The sequence below is a fragment of the Centruroides sculpturatus genome, unplaced genomic scaffold (assembly GCF_000671375.1).
Source record: "Centruroides sculpturatus isolate CEXI.00-Female unplaced genomic scaffold, Cexi_2.0 scaffold518, whole genome shotgun sequence".
NCBI lineage: Eukaryota > Metazoa > Arthropoda > Arachnida > Scorpiones > Buthidae > Centruroides > Centruroides sculpturatus.
The window spans coordinates 201,020-220,891 of NW_019384901.1; the positions used below are offsets into that span (position 1 = coordinate 201,020).

A 19,872-nucleotide genomic window follows, 5' to 3' on the forward strand; every position below is an offset into this window, starting at 1 on the left:
TCCAGGGGCAATCAGTTAATTCTTTCTTTAAATGTATTTTTAATAGATTATTTATCTGACGTACTTAATAAATAAACAAGTTCAATATAATTACCTCTGTTATTAGATCCAATATATTCCGTATGCCCTCTAAATGCCAATTCTTGCTTTGATAAAAACATATAACATCTATTTATTTAGATATAATATATCTATTAACCGTAACTATCTCGTTATAATTTTCAATATTTATTTTATATTATTTATTAATGTTAAATTCTATTCCGCTTCGATTTCCAAATTGCTTCAAATAGCCATGTCTTTTGCCAGCTAAATTGTCAAAGCCATTCTTATTCCACATACTAATTTCATTTGAAAATAGCAGGCAAGCCAGCAAAACAATTCTTGCATTTTTATGCATTTACAGAGCCATTTTATCGTGAAAATGCCGAACAAATTTTTTTATTGAAGTGTTTATATTTAACTTAGGCATTGGCCTTTCTCTTTTAATAAAGTTTTCTTTTTCATTATATGATCTTGAGCCAAAACTTTTTAAAATAAATTTTCAATATCGCAATTACATTCTGAATCGCCAGCCACGATATAAGGGTTAAAATTAAAAATAAAATTATAAAAATTTACTCGGTGAAATAAAATGTGTGGTGGATATACATACCTGGTACAAATCATTCTTCAATTGTACGAATATACTTTTAAAGAAAATTATAATTGAATATAGCATTGTAATGAAACGTACATAAAAATAACATAAAATATTCTTTACTCTTTAAATCTTAACCACTTACTTGTTAGTCAAATAGCTCCCTACGAGTCAGAGACGGTCCTGCTACGTGTGCAGTGAATACATGCACGCAGGCTGCCAAATCCCGAGGGTGCCCATAGTGGTCAATGTCATATGCCTGTTTATTCGCATCACTAGTATATCTCAAAAGACGCGACAGGGTTTTTGTAAATTTTAAACGTTTCTCGCCATAGCTATAAAAGTCTAAATATGTTAAACTTAATAGATTGTCCGTCGTTTGTTTTCTAACTAATTCGTTTTAGGACCAGGTGTTGTCCACGGAAATTTCCAAAATTTACAACTTTTCGGTCACTCTCGTTGAACTGGAAAAATTTGTCTTTATTACATCTAATATTTCGAAGAAATCAGTCCCACTGTACTCGGCTAGAGATTGGTTCGGTTAAGCTTTTGTTTAAGTAAAATTTCGGCTCTTTCGTCAGGGTTTATGTCCCCAATTCCCTAATCGCTTAATTATTTAACTACTTCTTAAGTAGAAATAAGTCGAAACCAGTTACTTTGTACTCGAATATTTGTACTCTCGGGAAAAGTGGAAAGACAAATTTTTATGACAAACGGATACATAAATCGTAAATTTAAGGAAAATAAATTCTAGAGCTTTTTCTGTACCTCGTGCATCTCTCTCGTTCGATAAATTTAGTTGTAAATTATGCTAAGAAAGTAACAGTTAGTTTTTTAACATTATACAAGAATTGTACACGTTTTTTTCTATATTCCCTTAAAAGATGGGACATACGAAATCGTAATATCACTGGTTTAACATTGAAATCTGTGAGTAATATAAAATCGGAGAGCGGAATAAATATATGAAATATTTTAACGGATTTTTTAAACTCCTGTCTATACAGAAAACTATCATAAAAACATACAGGTAAATTCTTATCGGTTGGGTTAAGTTATAAATCTACTCGTGATTCACGTAATCGGGGGAGCAGCCAAATATCTAGCGGGCGGGCGGCTAACAGCCCGGAACCGGTCCTGGATAGAATTGGATGCGTTATACGTGTAGCAGCCACCCAAGGTCCTAGGCTTCCACCGGCTAAATTGGGTGAGGTTGGTGCTCTGTAAAGCGCATGTGCGAATCTGGCTTTTTGGATGCTGCCGATACAGCGTTTCCACTCCGCTACTCCGCCACCAATATTCGAATATACAATAGCGATCTTATCTTTTTCTCACGTGTAGTATAGAAATTTGTAATAAGATACATAATGCGGTTATAATAAAATATTGTGCGATTATTTTCATATAATTAAAATTAATATGTATTTATTTTTTAGAAAATACAAGGGAAGCGGCGCATCCACCGCTTCTAATGACGGCACGCCACTGGTAAAATCAGAGTTTAAAGTGGTAAGTGTAGTACTTACTTGACCCTCAATTTAAAAATATTTTTATAATCTAAGTATAAGCCAGGTCTTGAATGGCTTTATTCTCAGCCATATGATTGTTTATTTATAGAGTGCTCAGGTCAGTCTGACCCATACCATACTCAGTACGTTGTTGATTTTTTCGGCCAGTGTTTTTTTTTTCTTCTTTTGCAGAATATAAGTAGTGTTCTTGTGTTTTATTATAGTTATAGATTGTTAGTGAAAAATTTTATTTCAACTTATGAAAATATCTACAATGAAAAATTGCGTTTTGATTTTTTCATGTTATGAATCACATTGTTGAAGCTAAAATCCTTCTAAAAGATAATAAGGAGCTAATAATTGTAGGAAATGGAAGAAGTATTGCGTTTTCCCATCAAAAACAGACGAAGAAAACATGTCAGTAAGTGAAAGAGACTGATATGTAGAAACTGCACCATTAGGATGTGTGCAAATTGTGCACTATATGCATCATTCTGAATAACAAAAGTATATTAACATGAACTAAACTTTTGTTCGTTAAGTTGTAGACAACAACCTTAGACACTGAAGCCGTGAGCCTGAAGAGGGATTGGAAAATTACCAATCCTAAATGCATTGTTAATTAAATAGGCGAAATAAAGTAAACTGTTTTAATCTTGTCTCTGTTAATTGCGAATACAGTAGAACCTCGATTATCCGCCCTAATTGGGGACTGGAGTTGGTCGGATAATTGAAAAGTCGGATAACCGAAAAGTANAATAGGTTAGGTTAGGTTAGAACGTGCGTCCCCACTGTTTGCTTTCTTGTCTTTGCTGGAATCGGCGATCAGCCGCCATGACAGTCTACGTATCTCGACTTGTACCAAGAAAGCAAACAGTGGGAACGCACGTTCTAACCTAACCTAACCTAGCCTATTCTAATAAATTATCATAATTATTACCATTTATATTATTAGAATAGGTTAGGTTAGGTTAGGTTAGAACGTGGGTCCCCACTGTTTGCTTTTGTTTGCTGGAATCAGCGCCGGCGCCATGACAGCCGCCGTTCGCTCGCGTCGTCACGTGATACGTCGTCTCCAAAGCGGTCCGGTTTCGAGGCTAAAAGAGGAAGAGCCGCCATGATGGTCTACGACCCTGGACATTAGCCGCCTTTATATTGATTTAATTGCCAAAAATACACAACTACTGCCAAACACTTGTCCTTCCATCATAACACTAATCCGATTTGAAAACATTGCGTTGTTAGTAAGGTACAGATTGCCAACTCTTGCTTCGTTTTCTTCCGGTCTTTTGATATGAATGGTCGCAACTTCTTAAAATGCGTGATAAGTCTTACTAAATTATATAAATACAGAAAATGAATAATTAAAATAAAAACATCTTTAAAAAAAAAATGGGCAGTACCCCACCAACTAGAATATACTCAGAGTGGCCGTGACCTTAGTACAGCGCTCTTGATGGCAACGACAGGTACTATCGACCACCATTTTACTTTGTCAAAACATTGAAGTCTACATCACGTGTTGGGCAGGATTGTCACTTTAGAATCTAATTTTTGCATCCAAATTCTAGATTGTTTCGTCTGTAATTTAGCTATTTTCTAGATTTTATTTAATTATTATAAAGAAGGTAAAATCCAGTGGCGTGCCGTAACATTTGATGATAGGGAAGCTGTGTTTCTTTAAGAAGCCGACTTCCAGGGGCAATCAGTTAATTCTTTCTTTAAATGTATTTTTAATAGATTATTTATCTAACGTACTTAATAAATAAACAAGTTCAATATAATTACCTCTGTTATTAGATCCAATATATTCCGTATGCCCTCTAAATGCCAATTCTTGCTTTGATAAAAACATATAACATCTATTTATTTAGATATAATATATCTATTAACCGTAACTATCTCGTTATAATTTTCAATATTTTTTTTANCCTTTCATGGTCGAATGAGTGTTGCCAGCTAAAACACATAAAAATAATATTAAAGTAGCCAAGACATAGCCAAATATTGTAGCGCCACATCACTAGCGGACATTTGAAATTTGCCGACTAGGACGGTCGGTTGATCGGGGGGCGGATAATCGAGGTTCTACTGTAATAATAAAAAACGTGATAAATATCACTAGCCTCACGCTAATGATATTTATCACGTTTTTCTTAATTTAGTTCTTTATTAAACTATTATTTCTTTGTTTTACGTTTCTTTATTAGAAGAAATATTTACTTTTCACTTTTTGTATTTTTAATTATTATCTAATCGCAAAAAGCTTAACTTTGAGGGTAGTGATGAAAATTTTATATTTAAAAAAAAAATGTAAATGTTAATAACGAATAACATCTGCATTAAGTCCTATTTCTTTCGATATATGACTTCTACCCCACCCCTTAGGCCAGATGGTCGAGCGGTCAAGGTGGCAGCCTACCGCTCTGAGGGACCCGGGATCGAATCCGGACGGGTCAAGAAATCCCCAGGAATTTTTCGGGGGTGGTCCCTCACCACCTCGGTCGCTCCATTGTGGGCCTGGCCGAACTCATAATGGGCCTGCTATAAGAGGCTTTCTTAGTGCCCACAGGGCGGAAAGAGTATAAAAAATACCATCCCTTTAACCATCAAAATTTATAATAGTGAGGTTGCAGCCGAAGTTTTCATCTCTAAAATGTGAAAGTCGTGCTGGACGCACGACGTCCACATTTTAGAGATAAAAACTTCGGCCGCTACCTCGCTATTAACATCAATGTTCCTTACACAAGCTCTCATGCTAAATTTCGTTTCTTATAGATGCCAACACACATACGCGGAATACTTTTTTCATTAGCGAGATTGAGGCCGAAGTTTTAAACGCGAAAACGTGTACGTCCGACGTTCAGCGCCGCTTTCCTGTAAGCCTAGAAGTTTGACAATGGTGTTTGGAAAGTCAGTGGAATCGAGCATGTTTACAGGATGAAAAGTGTTTAAAAAAGATCAGTAATATATTTAATTGTATATATATCAAAATTAAATAATAATAATACTGTAATAATAATAATAGAAAAAATCCTCTACCATTGATATAAAGATACCGTACAGTACATCAGTTTTATAAGCGGAAGTAAAAGAAAGAAGTAATTTTTCATCACCAGAGGGCGACAAGATATTAGACGTAATGGAAGCGCGTTTGGATTATATTACGTAGATTTGAAGTTTAAAACTATTATTGTATAAGAGGATAGAGTGCAGAACTTTCAAATAAACCGGAGGAATAAGAAGAAAAAGAAGTTATTATGGAAGACGATAACTTAGACTATGTTACCGCATGCGTTGACGAGATAGCTTTAGAAGGTTTGGATGGAATTACTCTCACAGTTTTATGGTTACGTTTAGAGAAAAGGCCTCATTTTCCCTTACCTTTGGATGAAGATTCTAAAGCATTCATCTGGGAGGTCATATCCCAGCATCCTGATATAGAGTTTTATGAGCTGCCAGAACCACGAAAACAGTTCACTTTATTCAATCGTTACGATTATTTAGATTTGGATATTGGAATTGTTTTTGAACCAGAAAATGTTCCAGATGATATTTATCCATACAAAGCAATTGATGAAAAAGACGTTAGAGGTTCTTGTAGCACTTTTACCACAAGGAAAAATATTACTAGTGAAATCAGAGACGATGATCGTGGGTTATTAACATATGAGGAAGCAGTTGAAAGGTGGCATGATAAGCTTGTATTGGTAGCTTCTCAGGAGCAGAGAAATTTAGCATTATTAGGTACGGAAGTCAACCCTCATTTAAAACTCAATATAATTCAGTATTGCATGATTGAACGAATCGGGAGATCACGCTATCACGGTGAAGTGACGCAAGGAAAGAATGGGTTGACTGTACTCGGTGAGTGTTCGAAAACTTTATACTATTATCGTAAAATGTTGTTGGAAAAGCATTTGATAACAAAGCAAGTCCATTATGAAAGGAATTGCAAAGGACAGACGACGGTTGGTAGTTTGCTACACTTAAAAAGATTTTATGTGGAAAGAAAATCAAAGATCCAGATTATTTTACAAAAGATGTCAGAATTATTATATGAAAAACCCAAACAGAGAGAAATCTTTCATAAACTTCGTAGTGAGCTGGGTGTAAAGGAAACTACTTTTAAAAAAGTCTTCCAAAAAACTTTTAATCAGTATTTTAAATTAGATATTGTACCATATCGACAAATTTACCCGAATGCAACCGATAAAGAAGCAAAGTCACAAAATGGAAATGAAAAAATATTGAAAATTGTGGAACTGATAAAACCATACGATCAAAGTGAAGATGATGACAATGATAAAGAAACAAGTAATTTAAATGAAACTTTTTTCAATCCAAAAAATTTCATGATTGATAGACCACTCTTGTCTCAAGTGTTTAATGTTATAAAAAGTGAAGGTCCAAAAGGAATTTCTGCTCAAGAGATTGGGAGGACAATGGGTATTCCTAAATTAGAAATGAGACTGTTATGTCGTAATTTGGAAAGAAGAGAAGTAGTATCCACCTATATGCAAGATGTTGGACGACAGCGTGTAACAAAATACATTGCCAAAGAATACGAAAAAGATAGTGAAATTCATAAAAAGATATTAATTGAAAGAAAGAGAATATTAGATCTTTCTTCTAAGAATGAAGAAAATTCGGATATGGATACAAATAATTATCAGGTATGTGACGTATCTCAAACTCCTGAAAATAATGAATTATCTTTTGTCAGCATTGAACCTGAAAAAGATGATATTGATAATAAAAAGAAACAAAATGTTGCTATTGCAAGCAGTTTTACAGAAGATTTAAAACAAATGTATAGTGAGAAAAATAAAAAAGAAACTTCACATATTACATACAGAATTTTAAAGAGAGCTGGTATTATTATTGAAACTGTAAAAAGAATGAAAATGGTAGATGACATATATCAAATTCAAAAGTTAATATATGAAAGTGAAATGAAAGAAGGTTACAATAAAAAAGTTCATAAAAAATCTGTGCTGCGACTAATACATAAACTTGCCAAAGATGGGTATGTAAGATCTATTAAAACTATTTTGAAGTTAGGTGATAATGTCAAAAAACTTCATTTTGTATGCATACCAAGTATTACAGTTAATGATCCGTCTGTAAAAATTGCAATTGAGCAAGCTAAATTTAAATATTTTGCTAGTAAAGAAATGATAAAACCTACACAATTGAAAAATGATAAACAAAGTAAGCAAATTGATTCTATTGGTCAAAGTATACAAGAATTACAACAATTACAGCAAAAACCATCAGAAAAAATAAAAATGCGGTATATGCCATCCATTGGTAGAACCTATGGATTAGAACCTAAATTTATTCGGATGAAATCATTGTACACACTGCTATTTTATCTTGTTTATGATTATCAAGGAAATTTTTCTACAAATATTGATGGACCTCCAATATATCATGATGAAATTGGATGGAAAATGTTTATTCCTCCACTTCGTCAGCACTGTGGAATTCCTGAAGGGTGGTGTTTAATCAGTGATGTTCTTCTTAGTTTACCTCTTTCTTTGCTAGTGAAAATAGTAAATATTACATATAAAGTAGAAGGATTAGAAACATTTTTGAAAGATCCCATAAAACAACATTATCTCTTAAGAGATCTGCCACCAGAAATTCGAAGTGCATTGATGTATAATAGACGCTATATTTTTAGTGTGTGTGAAATTGCTACAAAGTTAAGTTTCATGAATCTTGTCTCATTTGGACCACAACAAACTAAAGAAAAAGATCATAGTTTTCTCTATGTACATAGATATGCATCAATTAAAGATACAACTATCTCAAAAACAGGATATTTATATATAAGTGATGATATGGACTATAGTATAAGAAAATATTATTTAAAAACATTAGAAGATGTGGAATCATATTGGTTACACTTGGAAACTGTTTGCTTGCATACTCCTCTGGGATATTATAATACAGCTCGTGGTCAAAGTATTAACATTGAAAACATTTACCGTAAACCCATGATGATAGAAGCATGCAGAAATAAAGAATTTTCTGAAATAGTAGATGATGGAAGTTTATTAGGTGATGGACGAGGAGCTGCAGGTCTTGATTCCGGTTTTTTTGCTCATTTAAAACGCAATTGGTCTTGGCCATCCATGCAGCATCATTTGCATCATAATATTGAAAAATTATGTCAGAAGGACACAGATGTCAATCTTACTGCAAACACAAATTATATGCAGTATTTACTTCATGGAAGTGATTCTTCTTCACAAAAGGTATCAGAGAGACGATTTTTTCGGTTAAAAAATATAAAACGCAAAATGTCTGAAACAGTTGAAAATGATGCTAAATCAGTTACTAAAAATGAACTTAAAGAAAAAAATATGAAAAGGAAACAACCAGTTAATCAGTCAGTTCCATATGCAAGAAAACGTTCTAAACCAGATAAAATTATTCGAAATGTTACTAGGATATTAAAGAGGAAGCGTAAACCATATTATGATGACAAAGATAAAGATGCATTAAAGAAAATGTCAAAATTGAGAGTTTTATGGACTGCACAAGAAGATAGTATTTTATTAATGTGCAAAGTAGCTTCCTATTTGTTAGATCCAAATTATAATAGAATGGTCGTACCTTATACTTGTGTGCGTGATGTATTACATGAAAAATTGCCAAATTTGTCTAATAATAAAACATCACGTGCTTGTCAAAGAAGAGTTGGTTATATGCTGATGAATCCAACTACTGTTCAAAATGTCTCTGTATTTTTATGTGAAGCTCAACAAGATAAAGAATTGGTAAATTTATATCTAGGTCCTAAGCCTCCAAAAACACATGAAGAAACATGGACAAATATGTTTGTTACTTTATTAAATCAATTGTTAAAGAAATTTACACAATCATCATCTGAGCGATGTGAAAAAATTATACTTCCCAAAACAATCAAGCAGCTTCAGCAGGATTATCAAATGGTTATATCAGGAGAGCTTCCAGATTATAAATCTAAACATGAAGATGTAAAAGCTATTGCAAATATACAGGAAAGTGTTGTTCATTCATTAATTATGTCATCACTGTGGACATCAGGAGATAAACACAACTGGAACTATGTTTTATATAAATTATATCAACAGTATCCAATGCAAATGTTGCAAAATGCAGTTACTTGTATTCGTCAAAATCAAATTGCTACTAAAAAGAAATGTTTTAGTAAAAAAAGTTATAGTAATCTTCCTCTTTCCACTATACCATACCGACTCTCTGTGAATTATTATAATTCTTTAAGGACTCCCTTTCAAGTAGAAATTTATCATGAAGTTTATTCATTATTGGATAAATTAATAAATAAAGATAAATCATCAATTGGAGTTAATGTTTATACTAATGTGATTTCAGGTTATTCTGCTGCAGTTGTTTCATTAATGGCTAAATTTTTGTTAACTTTTGAACTGCATATACCAAACCAAATTATTTTATTGGATACCAGTTTAAGTGATAGACAGCGTTCTGAAGTAGCAAAGAAAATGAAAGAAATGGAATCTACAGAATACATGAATAATGACAATCAAGTAAAATCTAATGTACTTAGTGAAAATTCAGATATCTTGGATGAACCTCCTCAAAAGAAAAGAATGTTAGATAATGATGTGGAACAGAATCAAAGTGATGATCATGATTATTCATCATTACCAAAAACTGATAATGATACAAATTTAAATAGTAATGTTTCTTTTGAAGTATCATCTTCAACAAAAGCTTCAAGACTTGCTCTCTTCATGCTACGTCAGTCTGAAGATAATAAACAAAAAAATAAGATATTACATTCCCAAGATTATTTTGTAATAAATTCCTGTAGTGTTTTTTGCCGACTTCGTAATGAAAACAGTCAATTTTTGAAATCTAATATAATTTACGATATTATCAATTCTCAGCGAAAATATCTACCAATAAACGAAATTCCATCTTTTAAAATTCTGTCTGATTCTTCAGAATTTGACGTGAATGAGAAAGAATTTGGAAGAAAAATATTTGATACCATTAATGAACAAAAAGAGTTAGGTATTACAGAAGATATGTTAGAAAATTTTCAGCATTTGGATGAAACAGGAAAATTAGAAAAAATATTCAATTTTATGTTGGAAAATTGGATAATTATCAGAGTTGGTACTTCTTGTTTCAGATATGTATCTTATCAATATTCAAAACCTTGGATTCTTTCTTCTTTAAAAATTCCAAAAGAAAATAAATTACTTTGTCAAATAGAATATTTAGAAAAAACGGCTTCAGATAATGCAAATTTGGACACTGATAATTCTTCCAATAAAATATCTGATGTTGAAAAGACACCTGCAATATCAAGCAAAAAAGATGAAGAAAAAATTCAAGCTAATGATTCTGTTGCATTAAATTTAAGTATTAGTTCAACAGAAGAAAATCAGTCGTCAGAGATTATTGAAACAATACCCAAAGACGCCAGTATTGAAAATAATAGTACATCCAGTAGTGTTTCAAGTGAAAGAGGAAAACATACTTGTAAACAACAATCAGATTTTTCATACAAATCTGTTTTACCTGAGAAGAAACTTTGGGAAAATGTGCAGTTTATTGGTAGAACATGGAGAAAACCAGATGGTTCATTGAATCATTCAACTCTCAACAAATTGTTAAGTTCTGTTCTTGGTCATATAATGGCTAATCCAGGTATTACTGTACCACAACTTTGCAAATATTTTAAGCTCTCATTATTTCCTGTTGAAGTACTTGAATTATTAGAGATACTTGAAAAGGCAGAATGCATACAACGTTATTATTTAAAACCATCCCATTCTGTAACATTATTTTCTAAACCTATTGACTATACATTAACAGAAAAAAAGAATTTGCACAGCAAATGTCATATTGAAATTATCCCTGATGCCATTATCAAATTCAGTCAGTTATCTGAAATGCTTTTAAACAAAAGAGGATTAAAGAATGTAAAATATAATTGATAATGTGCCAGTTGTTTGGTATATTATCAAATATTTCAATAGTTGTTTAATGCAATCTTAAAATAATTTTTTTTGTATTAATGTGCATGTATAATATCAATAGATGAATGTTTTTTGTATGTGATAAAAATTAAATAGTAGATAAAAATCTTAGTCGTTTTTAAATCTATGCCTTTTGTTTTCAAATATGAAATGAAACTGAAAATAAGGGAGCATTCTAATTATTAAATACATATTTAAAGTAACGAATAAACAAAATTTAATCTAAAATAATTTTTTTTTAATTTGTATATTGCAACCAAAGAATGAATTTTCCCAATAAAAAGTTCTAAATTTAATTTTTTTGAAATCGGAAGTACAGTCGACCCTCCTTATAACATGGGTTCCTATAGTTCGGATTCCTATATCACGACGAAAAAATTGCGACAGTATTCGTACAAACATACTAAAAAACTAATTCGGTGAAACGTCATCGCCGACTCGTATCGCGACAGGATTGCACAAACCGTTGAGTTTAAACGAGCAGCGGACCTACCAAAAACCATTTATTATTTAATGTCCATAAAAATTATATTAATGATGTCTCCAAAGTTCAGCGAATTTTTCGCAAAAAAAATAATTTATCAGGAAGCACGCGAGGTCCATTCGATGGAGCTCGCGTGCTTCCTGATAAATTATTTCTCCACGACGAAAACAAGCTTAAGCAGCGGCGTAGTCGAACGGTGCACACTCTGTAAGTAATCCTACAATTTTTTGTTTATAGCATAGTTTATATGGTTTATTCCCAAAAAATTATACGTATTTTGGAAATGTTGAGTAGAATTAGTCTAGAATCGATCAATTTTATGGAAGAAACCTTTCAAACAGCCGTAGTCCGTAAACTTCACACGTGCCGGGCTGTGATTGGCTGGATTCATAAAAACAGGAACGTATTTCCGTGTTATAGGGGGGTTGGCTGTAAATATTTTTCTTCTTCTCGAACTGCACTTTGAAAAATAACTAGATTTTAACAACCTTTAACATGCAGTCTATTAACGTAATCTAACGTTTTCGGTCAATTAATTGACCTTCATCAGGATCGAACAATTTTTCGATTCATGTCGAATGAAACCTTTCATAGAACGTTTTTAACTTTTAAAAGTTTTCTCAACGCCTATTGTGCAAGTCCGAAAATAGATAAAAATAGAATCTACAGATTGAAAATGTACAAATATACGCATACACTAATTATACATATAAAACTAAAAATAATAATAAAGAAATAGATAAGTGATGATATAACGGGCACCGACTAATGCCTTTATTATCTGTACGTGCTTTTTTCTTTTGCTGGTATGTCCGTAATGCACCCACTCTATGCTGCGGAGACTTTATATGATTCTCTGAAGTTTATAGTTTGTCCTGCTAGACTGCTCTTGTGAATATGCCAGGATTCTGCATATTTAATATGTCTCCTGTCTTGAACCTTATGTATTATTTCTGCTCTTTCCCATTTCACTGAAACCTCTGTTGGGTCTATTATAACATATATTGCTAAAGCAGTGGCGTAGCGAACATAACTGGCGCCCGAGGCACGACACTTTATTGACGCCTCCTCCCCCTCCAGAAACAAATCTTGTTTGTCTTAGAGACCATTTGGCGCCCCTTTGCGAGTGGAACCCGGGCCCCCTTGCCTCCCTCGCTACGCTAGTGGTGACTGGTTGCTCATTCTGTACTTTTCATTTGTGTTCTTTTATTTTTTTTTTGCCACCTCTCGTCTTGTACGGGTATTCTGTAAATACCAGGAATAAGGCTCTGGTTTCTTGTCCGTACATAGCATCTGGTATACTGTTGGATTCGTTTTAAAGTTTATCTTTTTGTTAGTAGCTGCTCCTATTTCTTTGTAAATGTTGGTTAAGGGTGCCATGTATTCAGAGCCGGCCCTACCATAGGGCGAAAGGAGCAGCCGCTCCAGGCGCTAAGTCCTAGGGGGCGCCTATTAAAGGGTATAAATTTGGGGCAACCAAGGGCAGTGGCGTAGCGAGGGGGTGCAAGGGGGTGTATCAAGCACCGGGCGCCACTCGCAGAGGGGCGCCCAAATGGTCTCCAAAACAAACTATATGTGTTTCTGGAGGGGGGCGCTAATAAAGTGTCGTGCTCCGAGCGTCAGTTATGTTCGCTACGCTATTGACCAAGGGGGCGCCATAATAGGATCTCGCTCCATCCTAAAACTTGCCTCGGGCCGGCACTGCATGTATTCCATTACTGTGTATTATTCTACTCTTCCCCTTTCGTTACCTTCATTATCGTTTTTTTTTTCTTGTTTTATTTATTAAGGCCTTTATTTTATTCCGATTGACTCCGACATGCCTAATTTTTATGTCTGGCCTGCACTTTGCTGCAATGTGTGGATGCTCTTTTTATAAGTGCCCTGAAAGCTGCCAGTTTATAACTTGCTGGGTCGTGGGAGTCCATGGTATTATGTTGTTGTTGTTTGTTATGTTATGGCAACGCAACACTTGGGCGATCTGCCTAGGGGGGATGCCTTCCGGGAGATCTTGTTTAAGGGAAACTGGCCCCTATTTAGGCGTTACAGACGTGGAGAAAACCCGGAAAACTCCACTTGGCCAGCCCGTCCGAGCGAGACTCGAACCCACGACCCAACTCCCACTGTTTTGGATAGAAAACCGCTCGGCCAATAGTGGGCCCCATGGTATTAGCAACGGATTATAAGTCGGCTTTCTGTAAACTGTTAAATGACCAATATTAAAAACTGTCTATTAAATGATCAATAAATATTGGTAATTTAATAGACAGCTTTTAATATGTTAATTTTTAGTACACTACTTTTTTTTAACTCTTTCCTCTCTGCGGGCACTAAGAGGGCCTCTTTTCAGCAGATCCATTATGGGTTCGGCCAGGCCCACAATGGGGCGGCCGAGTGGTGAGGAACGAGGCCTGACATATCCGGACGGACCACCCCCGAAAAATTCCTGGAGATTATTCGACCCGTTCGGATTCGATCCCGAATCTCCCAGAGCGGAAGGGCTGCCACTATAACCGCTCGGCCATTTCACACACTACTGGCGAACAGTAAGGATCGTTTCCAAAATGGATTTTTTTTTGTTAGCGAATACCGCGCAGTAAGATTGGGCTATATCCCTCTAAGAGATCGATTTGGGTCATTTTCAGCCCTAATAATGTAGACAGACACTATTGTTAAATAAATTGTGAAAAAATGTGTTAGTAATATTCAATAAGTAGTTCAAACATGTCTGTGGTGGTTGATGCACCACTTGAATGTTCGTTGATTTATAAAATAACCGAAGCTTAATATCTCACCATGAAATTTATTTACAATCACGTATAAGATTTTGTTTTACACTTATTGAGTAAAGTTCGATCGGTTACAAGCATGCGTCGGTACAGAACATTCACTTGTTGTGAGTAGTGTAGCCGAGAGAGAGAGAGAGAAGAAGAATATGGCGGACGAACTGCACGTTTTAATAGCTCCATCTGGATTTTCAGATTCAGCGCTAGGTTACATTATTCGACCGCTACAATGTCTTTTTATGAAGTATGTGATTTGGAACTCACTACTACAGTGGAAAAACGCTGCTGAACTTGAAAATATACACATCAAAAATCGCTTTAAGACGGCTATTAAAGATTTTTTCTTACTTTTCCGGCTATTATACAGTAATACCTCAACTTACGCTACCCGGACTTACGCGAACCCGGAGTTACGTGATTTTCAAATCTCGTCCATTCGTCTTTTGTTTGAGCGCCACGCAACTCTTGATTATTCACTCCCCCCACACTATTGTTCAGCTTACATGTTCGGATGTGTCGCGCGGAATCGACACACAGCTACAATTTATTTGGTGTTATTTATTTCTGTGTTTGTTATATCTACGGAGACTTGAGAGACTCTATGTGGTGATTTCTTGTAACCGTGAACGAATCAAAAGACGAGATAAGATTAACGAGATCATTTATTAGCTTACATACATCCGACTTGGATTTTACACAAATTGCGAAATTATACCCCGACTTACGCGGTTATCGCTTGGTCCCACCTATCGCGTAAGTTCGGGGTATTACTGTATATAAAACAGGAAAAGTATGGCTATCGATCAAAAACTGATGGCCCCAAGATTTTTATATTTTTGGACTGACTTCTTGAAACGTCGAGAAATGCAAAGAAAAAAAAGAAAAAACTTGAGGGTTTTCTCTATGTGTGGATATTGATGTGTGTGGGGGGGGCACGATTTTGTTCACTCGCTTTGAAGCTTAATAACCTCGTGCGCTTTCTGTCAAAAATTTCTGAAATTTTGCAAGGAAGTTTGTATATTAGGGGCATTGATGCTATTAAATTTTGGTGGTTAAAGGTCGACGGGTGGGGAGATTAAGTTCGAGATGACACACACGACTCTCTTAATGACGATTTTACTCGTTATTAACATTTACATTTTTTTTTTTTTTTTTTATAAAACTCATCCCTAACCTCAAAATTAAGCTTTTTGCTGTTTTATAATAGTTAAAAATATGAACTTTTTAAATAAAATATAACACGCAGTTTTAAATGTTTCCGGGAAAGTTAATAAACTCGTTGCTGGATTTTATTCATAATTTTCTTACACGTAAACAAATGACTTTTAAATTTAAATATTTTAATAATAAAGCATACATGTATTATCGTTATCAGACGTTTTGTACTAGATTGGATGTTGTTTTAAAACATGTTCTCTGTAAGAAAACGCTTAAAAATTTTTTCATTTCATTATTGATTCTCGTCCTGTAGGCACTAAAGGACTTTTCCATAATGGGTATAAAAAGGATCCCTAAGTTTTCTCCGGACTCCGGAAAAATCCCTAGTTCCCTCTCTCGATAGCTCTACCTTCCACGTGTTAGGCGGATATGATAAGAACTATGCCATAAACACCGTCAAACACGTTAAATAGTTATTACTCATTTTAATGTTCATTCTAGCTTTTAGCACGTCTTACAAATGGCGTAGCAAGAATTAAATAGGCCATGTACGAATAGAGTTGAGGACTTCCGAGTTAGGATTATCATATTTTATCCAAAATGAAAACTCCATTTTGACTAGAAAAAATATTCCTCCTCTATTCAAACACACCCATAACGTATTTTTCAGAACAATTTTTCATCCAGTAAGCCTAATCACCCCACACTGCCCACAAACTAAAATATTATAAACCAAACGCAAATTTACGGTATGCGTGTCCGTCCGTAGCTTTGCATCAGATTTTACCTGACACAACATATGATACAATTTCATTTATTTTTACCGTGTAAGTTTTAATTTATTTAATTTCAATTTTTATTAAAGTTTTATATACAGTCCAGTGCATCATCCCCTTCTCGATCAGTTCTTTTTAAATTTATTATAATATTGTTAAAACCTCTAAAAAAATTATGCGTGCTGAAACTTTTAAAGTTAAATACACTATTTTTATTTTATTTTATTTTATTTTATTTTTCAAAAGACACTGTGGCCAGGTTGGCCTTTTACAAGCATCTTAACAGTTAATCAAAACAAACAAACAAAAATCAGGACGCGAGCTGAGAAAGAAAAATTAATTAACAACAAATAACGTTGAGTCTTAACCTTTTTTCCATTTTTTTACATTTTTTCTGAAGATTTCATAACTCGATATATTAAGTAAATCGTCGCACAGACTATTCCAATAGAAGATTAATTGAAAGATCGGTGCAGATCTCCCCATCTCCAGTTTAACAATTGGAAGACTATAGTCACGAATTATACGAGTATCACGTGTTGATCTACGACATTCACTTATACCAATTCCGAGAAAGCTATTTTCTTTTTTTCCCTTTATATATTTGAAGCTCTCCAATAGAATCTGTTTCTTGTAAATATCACTAATCTTGTCAATATTTTCGGTGCGGTAGAGTTCGGATACTGATTCCATAAACTTCCTCTAACTCGGACCCTGCAAACTTACAATTTTTTGAAAAAATTTGTCTTAGTAATTTAAAATTTCTTGACAATAGAAAAATTATAATTAATGAATAATTGTAATTATAACGAAATTATAATTAGCGAATGTTTTCGATATCCTAAAATCTTTACGATACTATGCATTATAATCAATATTTAGGCTTGTAAAGTACAGTACTATATTTATTATTATTCCTTTTACAACGATTATCGACACGAACTGTGTGCCGGAAATAGCCGTTACTAGAGCCGGCCCTACCATAGGGCGAACGGAGCAGACGCTCCAGGAGCTAAGTCCTAGAGGGCGCCTCAGTGGTAAAGAAAATTAAAGGAAAAAATATTTTTTCACTTTTCGATATTCTAATTGCAAGCGTGTGGCCAGAACGTGAATGGCCTTATCTGTTAAGACGCAAGTGGGTCGAGTCCGTGGGCGGGGTTCCACCCCAGGGCGCCATAACAGGATCTCGCTCCATCCTTAAACTTGCCTCGGGCCGGCACTGGCCGTTACCTAACGGGTACTTTACGCGAATTCGCGGTTAATGTGCCAGGCTTGGACTTAAGCGTGCACCGAAAGAAATAATTACAAGTTAGACAAAACAATCCAATATTTAATAATATCTCTAATAATGACTATGTACAAAATTAGTACCTAGTAACCTATGTACAACAAGTCTTATTAACTAAGGTCCTAACCGTCACCTCAATATACCAGGAACCTTTTTCCTCAACCTTCAAGACTTTTTCGAATCTTCGATCCACCAATCAAATAACTTCCAAACGCCTTGGAACACCCTTTAATGCTATCGGACACCTCTCGTTCGCTGCTGCGAAGCTCATCTTCGTTTGGGGTACGGATTTTATACTATGAGGTGACATCACAATTCTGTCTGAGACCCCTCATTTACATACTTATCTCTAACATTGAACTTTTCCCTTTTTGCCAGGCAGCCTATTTCCCTACAATACTCACTAACCTTTTACATTATTCTTTTTGACAATTTTCCGGATGTTTTACTCTTTAAGGTTTAGCAAGTTCCTTAATTGTGCTGGTGGGGTATCCCCCTCTTCTTAGTGCGGACTTGCTTTTGCCGCTAGGGAGCGCAAGTGTGCGCAAGTTTTTTCTTGTCGTTTGTGAGTTGGTTTTTTTTCTTTCGTTTTTAAGTTTTTAAGGTGAGTGGTGAGGAAACCTTCGTCCTAACAAAACGTAAGCCCCAAACAAAAATAGAATAAAAAGCAAAAATAAAAAGTAACTAAAAATAACGCTTGGACTTGGTTCCTTACACCCTGACCATACATACCTTTTTCAACAGGACAGTTGTTTGTTTGTTTTTTTTTTTTTTTGCTCTGTCCTGACTGACCGTGTTTTGAAAAATAAAAAATCTTAGGTCTCTAGTATGTATATTTATACAGTACATTAAATTCCGAACTCGTAATCTGTTATAAGATTTTTATTCTGCGTCGATAAATTTCAATGGATACTAATAAGAAAGAAATGGCATGAAATATAGCTTACAGAACAGTTTCAATGTAATTAAAGAACATATTAGACGAACAGAAACAGGTGAAATTCGGTCTTCATTAATGTCCATTGACGTTAATGAAGACAACAACAACATATATATATATATATATATATATAATCGAGACGAGTTGATAATGATAATAATAATAATAAGTGCAGAGCCCAAACCGTTAGGAGTTGAAAGTTGAAATTTTATACACAGTTAGGGTACGTCACGAAAACGCACACTAAGAAGGGATTTTTCGAAATTCCCCCGGGGGGAGAGAGAAAGGATTAAGGCTTCTATATACATTATGGATACGAGCCCAAACGGTTAGGAGTTGAAAATTGAAATTTGGTACACAGTTAGGGTATGTTACGAGAACGCACACTAAGAAAAGATTTTTCGAATTCCTCCCAACGGGGGAGAGAACAGGATTAAGGCTTAACACTTCCATCAACAATGGAAGTGTTAAGTAACAATGGAATTGTTAAGAGAAAGCGACGTGCAAGATGCAGATGCAGATTTTTCGTTTTTGCGGGAAATCGAACATATTTTTAGACCCATCTAAAAATTCTCTAATCAGTCCGGAAACGGGGACCCAATTCTTGCATTCTGTGAAAACGGGTAAGATTGACTATAACGTAATAATGTTAATCTTCCCTATCGTTACTTTTGCTGGAGCAACGCAGGGCCTACCTGCTAGTATTTTAAAAATTCGAAAAAATTAATCTTTTGTTCACTAGTTGTCGGGATGGAATCGTCTGGACGTATGTTTCCTGCCCTTTTTCTATTCAAACGAGCAACGGTCGACGCTGTAGAAACTCGGATCAAGAGCAGCGTTGCCACAATGAAATTTCAAAACGTACAGTACTGAAGCTCCTTTAAAAAATATACTATTTTCCTTCAAAATGTACTATTTCAATGGTTGGTTGCTTTAATATTAAACTTCATACTCAATTTCTGTGTTTATTTAAAATTCATATTCATGAATACAGTGGGTGATCGATTAACGAACAAATCGGATAACGAACACTTTCGAAAAAAATTTTTATGTTCAGATTACGAACACCTCACAGAACAAACACAAGAAGCGACATAAAACAATGAATACCGATTGGTCTACTCTTATCTTCGGGCAACAATTCGAAACTTTTCGAAGCACGGGAGACGTCCACATCGACGCTCAATTCGGCATATACTGATCGGATAGTATTCTTCCGAACTTTGAAATTCTCCCTTGTAATTATAGCCCTTTATTTTTCTGACG

At 34.6% G+C, this 19,872-nt stretch overlaps 1 protein-coding gene across 1 annotated transcript; it reads left to right on the forward strand.

Moving 5' to 3' along the window:
- The first annotated feature begins 5,254 nt into the window (after positions 1-5,254).
- On the forward strand, positions 5,255-11,274 carry LOC111631497 (general transcription factor 3C polypeptide 1-like). Its single transcript, XM_023375746.1, has one exon. The coding sequence runs from the start codon at positions 5,409-5,411 to the stop codon at positions 11,130-11,132; it is 5,724 nt and encodes a 1,907-aa protein (XP_023231514.1). The 5' UTR covers positions 5,255-5,408; the 3' UTR covers positions 11,133-11,274.
- Positions 11,275-19,872: the final 8,598 nt, after the last annotated feature.